The sequence below is a fragment of the Musca autumnalis genome, unplaced genomic scaffold, assembly GCF_047663935.1.
Source record: "Musca autumnalis isolate F117 unplaced genomic scaffold, ASM4766393v1 scaffold_3, whole genome shotgun sequence".
Taxonomy (NCBI): Eukaryota; Metazoa; Arthropoda; class Insecta; order Diptera; family Muscidae; genus Musca; species Musca autumnalis.
In genome coordinates, this window is record NW_027411866.1 from 71,340,348 (window position 1) to 71,357,384 (window position 17,037).

At 34.1% G+C, this 17,037-nt stretch overlaps 1 protein-coding gene across 1 annotated transcript in view; it reads left to right on the forward strand.

Annotated features, from left to right (window-relative positions):
* The window catches only part of LOC141400121 (uncharacterized), a 101,249-nt gene extending 84,640 nt beyond the window's left edge, over positions 1–16,609 (forward strand). The window contains exons 3-4 of the mRNA XM_073979565.1: positions 15,414–16,227; positions 16,317–16,609. Coding sequence (XP_073835666.1) covers positions 15,414–16,131 — 718 coding nt within the window. The 3' untranslated portion in view covers positions 16,132–16,227; positions 16,317–16,609. The remainder of the gene's footprint in view (positions 1–15,413; positions 16,228–16,316) is intronic.
* The last annotated feature ends 428 nt before the right edge of the window (positions 16,610–17,037 follow it).

Below are 17,037 nucleotides of genomic sequence, written 5' to 3' on the forward strand. Positions count from 1 at the left end.
ACAGCTTCTCCAAAGTCTTTTCTAAGTCAGATGGATTATCGCTGCAAAATACTATTACTTTATCTTTAAGTAATTTTATATGTGGTTTAACATTTTCTTCTTCAGGAATAAATGTTATTTTCTTTATGTTCCTTATGTCCGAATTAGAAGTACAATCCCAAATGAAAATTTGGTCAGGTTTACGTCCTGTATCAGTTTTTTGTATATTTGTAACTTCACTCTCTATATTTTTGTTCATGCTCCTTGTTATCGCCAACATTCGTTTCTCTTCACTTCTTATTGGTATCATTGCTTTTAAGTTTTCAATATTCAATCGTATTCTTGACAACGCATCTGCGTTCGTATTCATTCGTCCTTTCTTGTATATTATTTCAAAATCATAATCACATAGATCCATCCTTATTCTAGTTAATTTTGATGAAGGATTACTATGGGAAAATAACGAAACAAGAGGCCTATGATCAGTGATTACTGTAAATCGTCTACCATAAAGGTATGGTCTAAAAAAATTAATTCCCCAATGAATTGCCAATAATTCCTTTTCGATTATTGGTTTATTTAAATCATGTTTCGTTAATGTTGCACTAGCGTAGGATATTGGTAAGTCAGACCCAATTTCTCCTTGCGACAGTGCTGCACCAAGTGCATAGTTCGATGCGTCTGTTGTCAGTAAAAATCTTTTCGAGAAATCAGGATATTGAAGAATGGGAGGTTTTAATAATTTAGCTTTTAATGTTTCAAATGATTTTTGGCAATCATTGCTCCATTCAAATTCTCTCTTTTTTTGATAAGGCATTTAGACTTCTTGCAATATCAGCAAAATTAGGTATAAAACGCCTGTAGTAATTACAAAAAGCTACAAAACGTCTTGCTTCATCGGCGTTTGTGGGTACGGGATAGTTTCTTATTATCTCATTCTTGGCTGGGTCTGTTTTAACACCCTTGTCCGTAATAAGGTGTCCAAGGTAGACCACCTCTGGTTTAAGAAAACAGCATTTATTGGCATTTAGTTAAAGGTTAAATTTTCTTAATCTTCGGAAGACATTAATCAAATTTTGATTGTGGTGATTTAAACTGCATCCAAATACGATAATGTCATCAACATAGAGAAATGCGGCAGCATCCATTCCTGTTAATGCAATAGTCAACATTCTTTAAAAACTATTTGAAGATATTTTCAGTCCGAATGGCAGTCTTTTAAACTGATAATGTCCTTGTCTCGTTGAAAATGCTGTTAAAGGACGGGATTCCTTTCTCAAATTGATTTGGTGGAACGAACTTGTCATATCCAACGTTGTAAAATACTTAGCTCTTCCTAATCTATCAAGGACATCTTCGATCCTTGTTAATGGGAACTTGTCATTGACAATTTTATTGTTCAACTTTCTGAAGTCTACAACTAAACGCCATTTCTTATTATCGTCTGTCGACTTTTTTTGGTACAATTAGCAGTGGTGAATTATAAGGGCTGATGGAATCTTCTATAATGTCATCTTCAAGAAGTTTTTCGACTTGATTATTAATCTCCATCAGATGTGCCTCTGGTAGTCTGTAATTTTTTATGTAAACTGGAGTATCATCGATTGTCTGAATCTGTTGCTCGTAAAAATTATTAACACTTAGCTTTTCATACGGTAAATGGAAAATGTCCTGAAATTCTGTTATTATAGATGTGATGGCATTTCTTGCGTACGGGTCATTTGATCCTATGTCTAAGCTATTTAATAATCTTCTTAATCGTTCTTCACATTTTGTCTGAACATTGTTAGAAAAATGTATATTGTAGTCTTCTAACCTATGTATTTTGAAATTCAGTTCGTCTAACTTAACCGGTTTATGAGTTGTATTTAGAAGTTTTATGTGTTTCATACCACGTTTTGGTATTACACAATTCGCAATGAAAACTCCGCTTACAACCTCGTTATTAAGTATTACACTATCTTCCTCAACCTCTAAATCAACGGGAGCTATAATTTCTGATCTAGCAGGTACGATTATTTTATTTTTGAGTGGTTTTGTGTTTAATGGCATCGTTATGTCGTTTTCATTTATCGTAAAAGATACGGTGAAGGTTTCAAAATCAATTTTTGACATGTATTTAGTTAAGACATCTCGTCCTATTATTCCATCAGTAGGAATTGGAAAATCATTTTTGACTACATAAAACTTATGACTTAGTATTTCAGATTCAATTGATAAATTTAATTCAGAAGTTCCTAAACAATATACTGCCTTTTCTGTGATCCCAGATAATCTTGCAGTTTCTTTTATGTTTATATTCCTAAAATTAAGATTCTTACAGATTGATACATCAGCTCCAGTATCAATAAGAAATTATATTATATATCAATTATATTATATATAATTGATTTCCAATGTTAAGTATGCACTTGATTTGAATGTGATATTGCAAATTCTTATTCCTGGCCTTCGTGGACAACATCTTCTGTCATCCGGCCTTCGCAGTTTCCCTGATCTTCATAAGAAAAAGTTCTAAATTCATTGTTATTCCTATTCTGTTGGATATGATTGTATGATCTTTGGAAGTGTTTATCCTGCTCTTGGTTTTTCCTATAAAAGTTGTTTCCGGTTTTGTTCTGATAATTGTTGTAGTTGCCATATCTATTGGGTGAATTGTTACTATGCCCAGTATTATTTATTTCATTTTGATTTATATGCCTGTTATAATTATTCTGACCTTTGTTACTATTATAACTATATCTGTTAAAGTTATTGTTTCTGTTGCCACGATTATATCTATTATTTGTGCCAGAATATCTACGATAATTATGGTTATAGTCTCTTTTATTAATTGGAAATAGATTCTTGTCTCGAATATCGAACGTCTTCTCTGCGGTCATACATCTTTGCGTAGCCTCGTTCAATGTTTGTGGTGGATTTGCCAACAATATTGTTTTGTACGTGTCATTTGCTCCTTTCATGAAGACGTTGAGTGCTAGATTTTCGCTTGTTTTATAAATTGCATCTTTTGTTTCAGCTGATGGTTTAGCTAAACTATTTATCTGGAACATACTTAGTTGGTTTGATAATTCTGTTATTTTCTCTCTAAATTCCGAAACGGACAAGTCCCCCTGGTTAGTTATACCTAGTTCGGACAATACTTGTTGTAGTGTTTTAGGATTCGGATATGCATCTATTAATAGTTTTTTTACATCCGCGAAGGTATGCGGTCTATTTGCTCGGCCTAAAGTACACCGTACCTCACTCGAAAGCTTGAAATTATAGACATATTTAACGAAAATCTCTTTGTCATCTTCTTTTAATAATTCATGTAGCAATTCTGATTGTGCTATAAATTCTTCCAAATACTTGAATTCACCTTTGAACACCTGTAGGTTTTTTCCTACAGTCGATATATCGAACACGGCCATATCTAGTATACTTTCTTCCTGTGAAACTTCTTCTTTAACTTTTAATTTCTTTAAAATATTCTCCACTTCTTCGTAAAGTTCTTCAAATTTTAATTTTAGAATGGGCAATTCTTTTATATCTACACCTTCAATCAAATTATAAAATTCAGTTTTCAAGCTGTTAATCTTACTAAGCTTATCATCTATATACTGTTTTCTAAAAACCTTATTTATACTTTTCTTTAAGTTTATCTTTAAATTACACTGTGCAACACTGGAAAAGCAAACAACTTCTTATGGGCATTTTCTGAAAGTACATATTAAGACTACAAAAACCTTAATTGGGTTTTGTGTTCTTAGATCGGGTTTAGATTTTATGGCCTAATCTAAACCGACCTAAAATTAGCCTTTTTTCCAGTAATCTCCGAAACTAATAAGAATTCTGCTTTGCAGTCTTTGGCAATATTGTAGCCATAAAGTAGTAGAGCGTATGTGTCAAACAGATAACTAAGAAAAGCTGCATCTAGCGCATCAAATTAGTTAAAATATAGAAAAATTAACATAATTTCTGAAATTCCGGTCAGCAGCAACTAATCTGTTGGGAGTTGAACTAAGTAATCATTCTAAAAATATTCCAAATAATGTGAACATCAATTCTTCAGAACATTCTGAAACTCTATAATGGTTATTTCATGTTGTTTAAGAGGTATTTCATAACATACCTTTTTCAAAACTTATTTCAAACAATGTTCACACAGGCTGTTTATTCTCATGTTGGGGATTTCAATGAGTTATCGAAATATTTACCAAATTGTTGTTGAAGAATTTGCTATAAACAAGCCTAAAGAGGCATTTTACAACGATGCAATGTTCTGAAGAGTTTGGCATTACATTCCAGAGAATATTTTCTCAAAGGTAACTTTAAGAAAAATTTAACAGTTTGGGAGATACGCTGAGAAATTTACACAAATTATAGAATTTTTAGATATATTATACAATTTGAGACAATAAGTGCAGTTTTTCGAGTTCACTAGTCCTCCAAATATTTTCTTCTGGCTCATATCTACAAGTTTGCTGCAGATGTCAAAACAAGATTCGTACTGGTTTCAGAGATACAGCCCCGATTTATTTTAAAAATTCGATATTTAACCATGATTAGATGAGGCCATAAAAACCGAACCCGATCTAAGAAAACAAAACCCAAATATGGTTTTTGCCTATTGGTCCTCTACTTTCATAAAATTCTGGACAGAAGTTGTTTGCACGCGATTGTCTCAAAAATGTTACACAGTGTTATCCAATTCTGCAATATACTGATTTATATTCTCCATTTAATTATTAAATTATATGAATTGGCATAAATTTTAATATTTTTATTTATTTTCGATTAATTGATGGATGTGAACTTCCCTAATATTATCTGCGTATTTTATAGTTTAAAGTCTCCTTAAGTTCTTATAGTATATCAACCTTGTACTACATATGAGTATTTGGTATTCATAATAGGTATTCAAATAACTAACTTTGACGTTTAGCTTTGCAATCATCATTGTTTACTTTTCTCTCTCTTCTTGCATAGTTTTGTGTATATTTATTAAATAGTTTTAATTCCAGTAATATAAATAGCTTTGTGTTGTTATAAATTCATTAAATGAGTATTTATCAGGACATAAGTGTATTTTTAATAAATTTAAAATAAATGCATGCTAATAATATTCTTTTTGTGTTGATGTTTTAATGGATCAGCTTTGGTTTTTGTGGCATCTGTTTTTGTATTTCATCCACTTGTTGCCATAATTCGCATGAAGTTTCCCATGGTGGTGGTGGCTCTGAATTTATGCGCGCTTTTAAATCGGCAGGTTTCTTTCACAATCTCACCAGTTTACCAGCTCTACGATGTTTTGGCTTTTCGGTTATTGGTATGCGAATGAGTTTTTCTTCTGCACGCCTTTGCTGCCGGGAAAAATATTCTTCCAAAGAAAGCCGCTGTGGCCCCGGATTGATGGCTGCAGGTGCGGAAGTTTCTTCCAGGACAATTCTTGCTTGATTAGGCAGGATCGCCAGGTAGAAAAAGGTTAGTGTTTTTTTTTCTTTTATTTGTGGTGAACTGCTAGGACCTGCCTGACAAGTTTTGCCGGCGCTTCAAAACGCCACTGGCAAGGAAAAGGTTGTGTATTTACCGGCACTCAGAAGTGCCAAGGTAATTATATTTTTTTGAGCACTTAATAGTGCTGTAAGTGAACAAAGACTTTTTACTTTTAAGCCAATAAGTCGGCTTGTTAAAAATGACTGACTTTATTTAGAAACTCATCATCAATTTATATAAAATATAACGGTATTTCTTATATTTTCTTTTACATTTCTATCCTTAAAAATAAGCAATAATAATAATAATAAAGTCCTAAACAGTGAAGTACTAAACAGCTGCTAAGTACTAAACAGGTGTTAAGTACTTATCATCTGTCATATGCAAATAGAGATGTTTAGGTGGATATATCGTTTAATATCGATAACACCACACCGCACTCAAACTTAATATAGGAAATAGTGGATTTCATTAGTCGGAAGAATATCATGGTCGCGCCGGTGCATTGTAATGGTTACAACGTACTGAGCAATGATCGCACCAGCAGTGGAAGTATGATATTAACTTTCTTATTCCAGTCCACACCAGTCTGTTTAATGCAGACCTACATATGTGGGTACCAGTCACGTGTGGAACTGCCGTGGTAGAGTTGAATGTATATATTCACCGATCAAATGGCTGATATTTGTTTGTGGTATAAAACTTTTCACCTGCAATTTGTCGGTATAAATCCACGTCTTCATATAGCCCCTATAGAACAGTAGCTCCCGATTTTCTGTATTTTGAAGGTTGTGGCCTCAATATCCCACCGAAATGGCTGAAAAATGGAACTTATTCTTCATTGAATAAAACTTTCCACTTGAAATTTGTCGGTATAGGTCTACACCTTCATATAGCCCCGATAGAACGGTGCCTCCCAATTTTCGGTATTTTCAATATCTCACCGAAATGGGTTTAATTTGGTATTTAATTTTCCACCGTAACGGCTGATATTTGGTATTAAGTCCTTTTCATATAGCCCCCTGAAAACGGCACCCTCCCAAACGGTATTGTGAAGGTTGTTGCCTCAATATCCCACCGCAATGGCTGAAATTTTATATTTAGTCTTCGTTGGTGGTATAAAACTTTCCACCTGAAATTTTCCGGTATTGTTCCATGTTTTTGTATAGCGCCCATAGAACAGTACCCCCAATTTTCGCTATTTTTAAAGTTTTAAGCACATTATTCAACCGGAATAACGGAAATTTGGTATTTAGTCTAGGCTTGAATTATAAAACATTCCTCAAGAAATTTATCGGTAAGGGTCAACGTTTTATACAGCCTCAACAGAACGGTGCTTCAGATGTTCGTTAACTATCCAAATCCAGAATATCCAGGTTTTGGTCTAGCCGATATTGCCCAAAGGAAGTTTACCACTATCATAAACGAAATTAAACTAATTGTTCCTATTCACTTCAATACAGGTCGTGGTGGAGGGTATAAAAAGTTCCGCCCTGCCGAACTTAACGCCTTGTTTTGTTCTAAAAAATAGTTTTATGTTGTTTGTATAAAATTCCCATATGAATTTTTTAAATACATTTTACGTATAGCATAAACAACAAGCTATGGATGAATCGTTTTTTATTCATTCTCGTGTGTCATTCTCGAGCAAAATAGTTGAAAAATTATCGAGAAACAATATCATTTTCGATAGCAATGCACATAGGTTTCAATTAGGAAATTTTTGGCCAAAACCCTATTTTTGAAGTTTCGCAATTTTAACTTTTTTTTGCACAGAATAATAAAAAAACACCTCAAGTCATCTGAAAATAATTAGTTTTTGTAAATAACGTTAGTATTTGTTGATTGGCGCAGTACCAAAATTGACACTTTTTTATGTAAAAATAAAACGGACTTTGTGCTGTAAAATATACAATTTTTGTTGTATTGCGTCGCTGCATAAATATACAGATGTGAGACCAAAGTTATTATGAATCGGGAAGCTGTTAATGAGTACTTTCATAATATTTACAAAAAGGGCGATAAAATTTGAAAAATTAGCGTAATAAAATCAATTTTTATATATATATTAAAAATTATTTTTTACAAATATGTTTAAAATATATTTAAACTTTTAAAAAAATGTCCAAGTTTGTCCACCTCCAAATTGATTTTGGAAGATAGGTGGGGGTCTGAACTAATAAATTGAGAAATAAATTCTTGCTCAAATTTGCCACAGTTAAAATAAAGTGGATTTTTCTATTTTAAGATGGGAGAATTTTTTGTAAATACCTGTTGTGACTGTACGTAGTATCCAATTGAAACAGAACGGTAATACCTACATCTATCAGCCGATTTTTCTTAAAATTCATATTTAAGGGTTTCAGAGTGTAGAAAACAAGTAAGTGTAAGTTTTTTTCAAAATAGGTCCATTTTTTGTCATAGCCCCCACATAAAAGTACCGTCCGATTTTAGATATTTTGTGAATTTTAGCGACACTTTATGACCGATTCGGCTGAAATTTGGTATTTCGACCTCTTGGAAGATATGAATCCTTCGTACCAAAAATTGTTAACACAGGTCAATGTTGTGCTTTAGACCCCACACAACGGGACCACCCTGTTCAACAAATTTTGGCAGTTTTTGGTCATTTTGGTCGATAAAACGTAAGAATTGCTGTTTGTACAAATTTATTAAAAATAATAATTAATTTCAATACAAAATGGACGTTGAAATAGTTTTGACCAGAAAATTTGGATTTGGGACCATTGTGCAATGGCATGGTGGGTTACACAAAACACTATGCAACACGAAAATTATTAACCATATTCTGATACCGCAGCGTGATAGAAGACCAAAAAAGACACGTGTCGGTTATAGTTTGAGGCTTTGATGTCAAAGGCACCATTTAGTCAGGATCATATCTTCCAAACCGTTAGGAAATTTGTTTTACTCTCAGAGGCAACGTTGTAGCCCTTGTCCTAAAGAACAAAACTTGTGAACACATAAAATCCATCAAACATCATCTGCAAAGTCAAAATCAGCAAGGCTAAATTTCTATCATTTCTGATCGGTTTTGGTATCTATACACCACAACCCGAGAAAAAATTGTAATAGAAATTTTACCTTGCCGATTTTGACCTTGCAGATGATGTTTGACGGATTTTATGCGTTCACAAGTTTTGTTCTTTAGGATAAGCGCTACAACGTTGCCTCTGAGAGTAAATCGGATTTCTTAACGGTTTGGAAGATATGATCCTGACTAAATGATGCCGTTTGACATCAAACGTTTGGAGGTCGATAACCGCACAAGTTGATGAGATATGGAAAAACGGCGGGACACCTGTCTTGCCATTTTTGGTATTCTATCACACTGCGGTGTGAGAATATGGTTAACAAAACTTTACTCAACAAATTACACAGAGTGAAACTTAACAAGGAATTTTTTCCCCTGAGTTTCAACAAAAATTTCGGAATTTTACAATTTCATTAGAAAAAGAACTCACCAACATTTATTTTTCATTCACTCTCAGAAGAAACCAGTATTTTTCACTTCAGAAATAGCGTTAAAAATCTGCATGAATCTGAACAATGGCAACACTTTTTGATTACTATTGATTTGGTCTGCCGAATGTGGGCAAAGTTTGGACAGTTTGAAATCTAATATTTTCAAAAAAAAAAAAAAAATAATAATAATAATAAGCTATTTCAAATGCTATTTCAAGAGGATTTGATTAAGTTATTCAAGTTTGATAGCAATTAAGGTGACTGACTGGCAGGCTCATAAAAATCATCAGAGTTGTTTCTGTCTGCCATTTTCGGTGTCAAATTGTTGACTAAATATTTTTTTATGTGGCATTTGTTACAACATAGGCTTGATTTGTCTAACAAATCATTTTGTTTACGCCGATTCGCAAAAAAGAGGAAAATTTTAATTTAAATAAGTGGACGTTAATTGTTTAATCATTTGGCAATAATGCCAAACATCCGTTTTTATTTTTTCTTATTTTATTTTGATAAACAAACTCAACAAAATGTTGATGATGATTTACAAAGACATCAAAAATGTTGCTTGTGCACTACGAGTGAAAGCTTTTTCGCCTAAGCATTTGTGTGATTTAATATTTCAAGTTACATACATACATATTAAAATCTTTGCATTGATCACCTACTGACTGGCATCTCAGCCGTATGATTTTCTCGTGGTTGCTGCTGATATTTGCATTTGACTTTAGATCATATTCAAGTTTAATAAATAATTACCAGGTTTATAGTCTTCAATCATCTGGCAATAACATTGCCACTCATATTTTCATCATTAGACTTTGCTTGCAACGTTTAGCAATTGTAGTTTAATTGATCGACAGATGCAAATGTCTAAGATTTAAAAAAATCGAAATTTGCATTGCAAAATGTTATGCTGTTGTTTTGTGTTAATTAACGTGGGTTAATGTGTGTTAACCGCTATTGTTTCTTTTTGTAACATTATTCAGTACATTGAAACTAATAGCATTTAAATGCATATTGAATGCTGTGTTAGGTTCAAGAGGAATGTAGAGCTAGTTACATGTTATTTTATATTAAAAAAAACTTAAGACTAGGCTAAATGGCCATAAACCGAACAAAGAGCCATAAATAAACCTATGGAATAAAAAACTGTTTTAGCAGCTCACTGTTCCTTAACAGGACACACGCCCAACTTTAAAGAAGTGGAAATCTTAACGCAGGAAAACAATTACAAGCGGAGATATACATATGTTAGAATGTTACATATTATAAATATTCCTGCAGAAAAGCGCATAAATTACAAAACGGACACCGAACACTGTGCGCAAATATACAGAAGCATAATTGAAAAACACCAACAAGTTAGTTAGTTGTATTCTGAACTCTAATAAGAACAAGAAATAGAATGTGGTGATAAGAAAGAAAAAACCAATGTAATTATCCTAACGTGTAAAAGCTTTTCCTGAAATATTTATATATTTTTTGTCTTTGTTTACTTTTTAAAGTCAAAACGCACTGATGATGATCATAGATTATGGTCGAAATATTGGCAAAATAAAAATCTTAAAAATAAAAAACAAAATTTAGTTTTTAGTTTTCTCTGACCACGAGCCAAAAAAAGTATACAAAAGATAAAAAACAAAACCACCGGCAGAAACCAATTTTCCACGAAAGGACAAGAGAAGACTTATCCTCGGTATATGAAACAAATTTTATTTACCCTCAGTATATGACCAGATTTCGAAATATGATTAGACAATTAAGTGATTTTTAACCCCCTTTTCGAACTTGATATATATTTATTTTATTTTTCAGTTGAAAATTAAACTCAAACGTGAACTCTACATAAAATTGGAAAAATATCAAAAATCAAAAACAAAATCTTGTTTTTTTTTACCTGACCTCGAGCCAAACAAAATTAACAGATAGACGGTCGGACATGGAATGTTACGGGGAAACGTTTTCAGGGTTATGATTTGAAAATGAGCACCCGGATTTCTCCATTCTGCCTTCTATCTTGTTTCTACCTTCCCCTTCTTGTCGTTGGACTCGGCAACCATCAGACTGTCCTTAAATATTCGTTGAAGAACCGTATTATTGTGTTGGACACGGCAACCATCAGATTGTCCTTAAAGATTCGTTGAAGGGGCCGTGTTATTGTGCTTTAGATTCTGCCTCTAAGTGTAAGGGAGAAAAAAGGCCCGACTTCTCTCCGGGAACGTCCTTTCTTGCCGCCTAAAATAATCCGACATTGAGTTTTTCCCTTTGAAAACCAGTCTAGTGTACATAAAATTGGGCAATACGGGCAAGACTAAAACTCGGATATGCATGGATGGGTTTTTTGTGAGTAAGTTTTCCATCTTCTGGAAACACAAAATTCCAATTAGCAATCAATCCGGTAGTAAAATGTAATTATGATTTTCAAAAAATCTTAAATGTGGGCAACCTTTTATGTGGGGGCTATACAAAACGTGGACCTATTCTGTTTGATGTTTTGCAAGGGATATTTTGTACTAATAATATAATGTGGTTAAACTTCCAAAATACTGAAAATTGGGGGTATCGCTGGCCTTTACCGAAACATTTCTGGTGGAAATTTTATACCCTTAAAGATGAACAAATACCAAATTTAAGCCATTTCGGTGGCATATTGGAGACAAAACCTTAAAATACCGAAAATCGGGAGGAACCTTTCTATGGGGATTATATGAATGAGTGGAGCTATAGGTTCTGATCCCCCAACGAAGAACTAGTTCCTAAATTCAGCTATTTCGGTGGTATATTGAGGTCACAACCGTAAACATATCGAAAATCAGGAGGTACAGTTCTATGGGGGCTACATCAAAACGTGGACCGATATGAGCCATTTTCGAAATATTTTAAAGCGAAACATTCTAGGAGCAATGTAAACTTCTATACCAAATTACAAAGCTCTATCTTAAAAACTGCGAGTTGTATCTTGATTTCAACATGACGGACATGATTATATCGACTTTGAATTTTATTCTGATCAAGAATATATGTACTTTATGGGGTCTACGATGAATATTTCCATATTATGGTGGAGAGTATAAAAACTATCGGCGTCACTTGAACTTTTTTTGAAAAGTTTGACAGTTTTTAGCCGAAGCATACTCAATGCAGTTTGACATTCGACGATATGTTGGGTTGTTTATGGTGGTTTTTGAACGCTTTTACAGCATCATCAGGCTACAAAAATCGCTAAACACGCCTCTTTTCTTGATGTGCTGGAATCAAATGAAGTCATTGGATCCCCAGTCAGTGCTGTACGGCGGATGACCCATCAAATGTTTGTGGCCTAAGGGGGTCCCAGAGAGGAAGAAGCATATTTAATTCAGTGATAGTTCGATAATATTCCCTAAAATAAATGTTAAGCAGTGAAAAGCTTATGGGTAGTGGTGTAGGGTATTAAATAGTCGGTCCCGTCCTGACTATATATAGGCTTTGCTCACTTGTTTTTTTTGCAAAGTGATTTTTTCAAGTCACTGTAAGCAACACATCACATGGTCGTACGACAAACTGTCCTGAGTACATTTAGGCTAAAAACTGTCAAACTTTTTAAAAAAATGTTAAATGACGCCTGGCGACACTGTGTGTTGCCTAGGCCTCGTATGCGTTTTTCAAATGATTTACGAATAAATTTTAGTTACCAAGTGTGACCTAGATTCTACCTACTAAAAATAACTTCTAAGATCATAAAAGCTCTATTCGAAAGAGAAACAAGTAAAAAGATTGCTATAATTTGAAATAAGCCTAATATAAATGTTTTAACTTAAAATGTTTATGGTTAAACGTCCATTTGTTCTATCTTAATATAGAATCCACAACAATTTACGCTTATTGTAATAATTTTCCTACGACTAATATCTAAAACAATCGATTCATTTCCAAACTATTAATTCATTCAAATTCCATTTTCTATTAGAAATATTTTTCTTTTTTCCCAAACTCTGAAAGGTTTGTGTCTTAAATCTTTTGTCTTGTCAATCAACTCTTTTTGTTTCTTTCTAGACAAGTGCATTCAAATTAAATGAAAGGCGCCGTTCTTAATGAAAATTAGGCGCCGTCTTATTTACATAAATTTGCAAATAACAGCAAGAGCTGAGCATCACTCACTCCCCGACGTTTGCAAGCAATTTAGAGATTTCACATTAAGCCGCTCACTGCCCACTAATCCTTTTACAGCGTATACACCTCATCATCATCGTCATCACAGCATTTGTGTACTACAAATATTTCTGGTTTTAATAGGATTACACCGACTTTTTGCTTGGATTAAGGCTAGAGTGAAAGAGAGTGAGAGAGGGATTTTGCAAACAGCAAAAAGTGCAATTATATTGTAAAATAAGATCCCGAATGATAACCAAGTAGTCACAGACCTTTGGGCAACACAAAGTAGCAGCAGGATATTTGTAGAACAACAAAAGTAACAGACAATTGCTCAACATTTAGAGGCTGTAAAATGCCGGTAGGCGTATAACAAAACAATTAAGTGCAAAATATAAACACACCAGACACCATTTATGGGATTGAACTGAAGTGAAGATGCTGCTTATTTTTTTTTGCTTTAGTTTTGTTAAATTTTCGTAGGCCTGTGTGTAATTTTGTGAATGACTTTACATTTTTTGGAGGTTTCAAAGAAAAATAATCCCTGGAATAAACTCTTGTGATTGTGGTGGTAATAGTAGTGTTGTTGTTAAATTGGTCCGTTTTGGCCTCTTTTACTTCTTCTTTTCGTGTCAATGATTAATGATGTTCAAATTGCATTGACATATGCATTAGTGGTAGAACTTGGGCCGTTTTTGCATTTAGTAGTAGCTTACGTTTGCTTGTCATTCTTGTATTGTTGTTGCTTAATTATGCTTATTGGTACGGTATTTCTATAGTAGTGTGTTTTGTGAGAATTTACCCAGGTTTATGCAGAAATTGTTTCGTTTTTTATAGCCATTTATAGTTTCATTGATTATTCCATAACGAATTTTATTGTTGTGTGCTTTGAAATTGAAACGTTTTCATTTTTTACCACAAAAAAAAAACTCTACCGAATCCAATTTTGAAGTGTGTGAGTTTGCTTTTTTCTCTCGGATGAGTTTGTTTATTTATGTGGATGTATGTATGCTAAAATGCTTTTCAATTAAATGTTTTTCACTTATTATCTGGGAAAATTTTTGGTGTGTTCCCACGTCATACAAACATTCTAAAGTTCCTTTTATACATAGGTGAAATTCATGTTAGTTAAAATCATATCTCTGAACTAATCTTATATCATATTGTGAAACGTGATTCCTGGGATTGTACTGAGCAAAAAAATCTACTAGGTATAAACATTTTTCCCAGAATTTTATCGGTATAGGTTCACGCCTTTTCGGTATTTTGAAAGTTGTGGCCTCAATATTTGGTATTTAGTCTTGTTTGGTGGTATAAAACTTTCCCCCAGAAATATGTCGGTATAGGTCCCCGCTATAATATAGCCCCCATAGAACGGTACCTCCCGATTTTCGGTATTTAGCAGGTTGTGCCCTCAATATTTCTCCGAAATGGGTAAATGTTGGTATTTAGTCTTAGTTGGTGGTATAAAACTTTCCCCCAGAAATGAACGGTACATCCCGATTTTCCGTATTTTGAAGGTTGTGGCAACAATAATCCATCGAAATGGCTAAAATTTTGTATTTAGTCTTCGTTGGGGGTATTCAAATTTCCCCTCTGAATATGTCGGTATAGGTCCACGCCCCCTAAGTCTTCCAATATCATCCATAGAAGCGTACCTCTTTATTTTCGGTATTTTGAAGGTTTTACCGAAATATAGGAAATTTAGAATTTAGTCTTCCTTCTTTGGTTCTGAAAACTTTCCGCCGGAAATTTGCAGTTATAGATCGACGTTTTAATATAGCCCCCATGGAATGGTACCTCCCGAATTCCGGCATTTTGAAGGTTAGCCACATTGTTTTAGCGAACTTGCTGAAATTTGGTATTTCGTTTTCTTCATAAACGAAAGGAAGCTAATTGTTCAATACAACACGTGGTGGAGGGTATAAAAATTTCGGCCTGGCCGAACTTAACGTAGTTCTTACTTGTTTAGATTACATTAGATAATTTAGGCATTTGGGGTATCCGTAGTCGAACAATTTTTCCACCTAAAATTGTGAAAAGAAACTAATTAATCCATTTTAATTTAGACTGTTTTATTGTGGAGGGTATAAAAGTTCGTCCTGGCCGAACTTGACGACTTTACTTGTTAGTCGTTGAAATCTCTCAATAGTTTGGGAGAACAATTTCCCTAAGTCTTCATCTAGACGCACGACTATGGCATGTTATAACTATAAATCCCCACGTTCTTATTTGTTGTTACATTGACAATTGAATTATTACACATCAATTCTGCAATATTTTGAAATTGAAATGAACGTATAACTACTAAAATTTAGTTTTATTATTGTTTATATTTTCAGAACAAAGTGGAAACGCCAAACCGCAGTGGGTTTAGAACTTCTCGCCGAAGCTGGTAACTATGCCGCCTTTCAACGTCTATATGGTGGATCACCGTATCTCAGCGCCTGGCCCTATGCTCATACCCCTCCAAGTCATCACATGGGACCAAATTCTCCCATAGATCTTTATTATCGACAAGCTGCCGCAGCTGCTGTCTTACAAAAACCTCTGTCATATCGTATGTATCCCTCTATGAGTCACATAAATCCTTTGTCCAGCAGTGCTGGTGCTGCACTGGCGAGTATGCCTTTAACACCAACACCCATCTCTCAGCTAAGTGCTTCCAATTCATTGCAATCGCTTAGTAGCTATTATCACACTGCTACCCAGTCATTTGGCTCCACAAATTCTCCAGCGAATAGTTCTAGTCTTCATCACAATAAAAGTCCCAGTCGTATTGAAGACAATGACACGGATGGAAATAATCGCAAAAGTGTTGAAATTATTGAACGTTCCTGTAGTCCACCACTGAATCCCGGCAGTCCACCGGAAATACATGAACCGCATAAAAAAGTCAGTAGTAATAGTAGTTGCTCATCCATTGCAATCAATAATAAAACAACAACGGCAGCGATAGCATCAACAGCAGTGGCAGCACCAACAACAACAGCAACATCTACTGTAACCACTTTAAGCGATAATGAAGCGGATGATGAAGATGACGCCATCGAAGTGTGAAATGCATTCAAGCAACACCAACAACCATTTATGAAGCAGCCTGCCATAAAATGTGTTTTTACATTAACGTCAGCCGGGCCAATGCCATAGAAAAAGGTGAGCATTTGATGGAGACGTTGTAGCGGTGCGGTGGAAGCCGGGTAAAGAAAATAATTTCGTATTTTGTTATTTCTTTCTAATTGCAGAGCAATGCTCTTCCTGGTGCCTTCCTGAATGCCTTCAATGCAATATTGGGGCGAGAGGGCAGCATAGATGCCAAATCAGAACAAACCAAAGAGTTCACACATTCTATAAGGTGGTAAAAGTAATAGAGATGGAGAGGTACAAATTTCTTGAGGTCATGTGCCCCCATTGAATATTGATTGGTATTAATTCTGTGTATATGGATCTCAAATTACTTTTTGCATATGATTAATTAAATTGTACAGTAGTTAGTTGTAATAGTATTATAAAAATAAATGCAATTAAACATTCAAAACTTTAGTATTGTTTACTAATAGGTAAAGTTGCAAATATGGATGGAGGGTCCGAACAGGGAGGTGAGGTGCCGAACAAGGAGAGGCTGAGAATAATTACAGCAAAAGTGGTGCAGAAAGATATACAACATTAATTTAAATTGGGTTCTCCTTTTTCAAATGTATGTGGGGATTTCTGAGTGCAATCACGGTGCTCTTGAGCCAACTTTAAATGAAAGGAGCTTACACCTGGGAAGTTTTTGCGGATTATGAAACTACAATGTTTTGAAAAAAAAAATCAAAAAACAAAAAAAAAATCCGGAGCACTTTTTAAATAAATCGCGAACTAAGTTCACATTTTTGGGTTTTTTAGGTTTTCACGATTTTGCTAAGAAATCGCAAGTTCTATCGAAATCGTATTAGAGCAAATGTTGTAGATGTGAAAATTCTC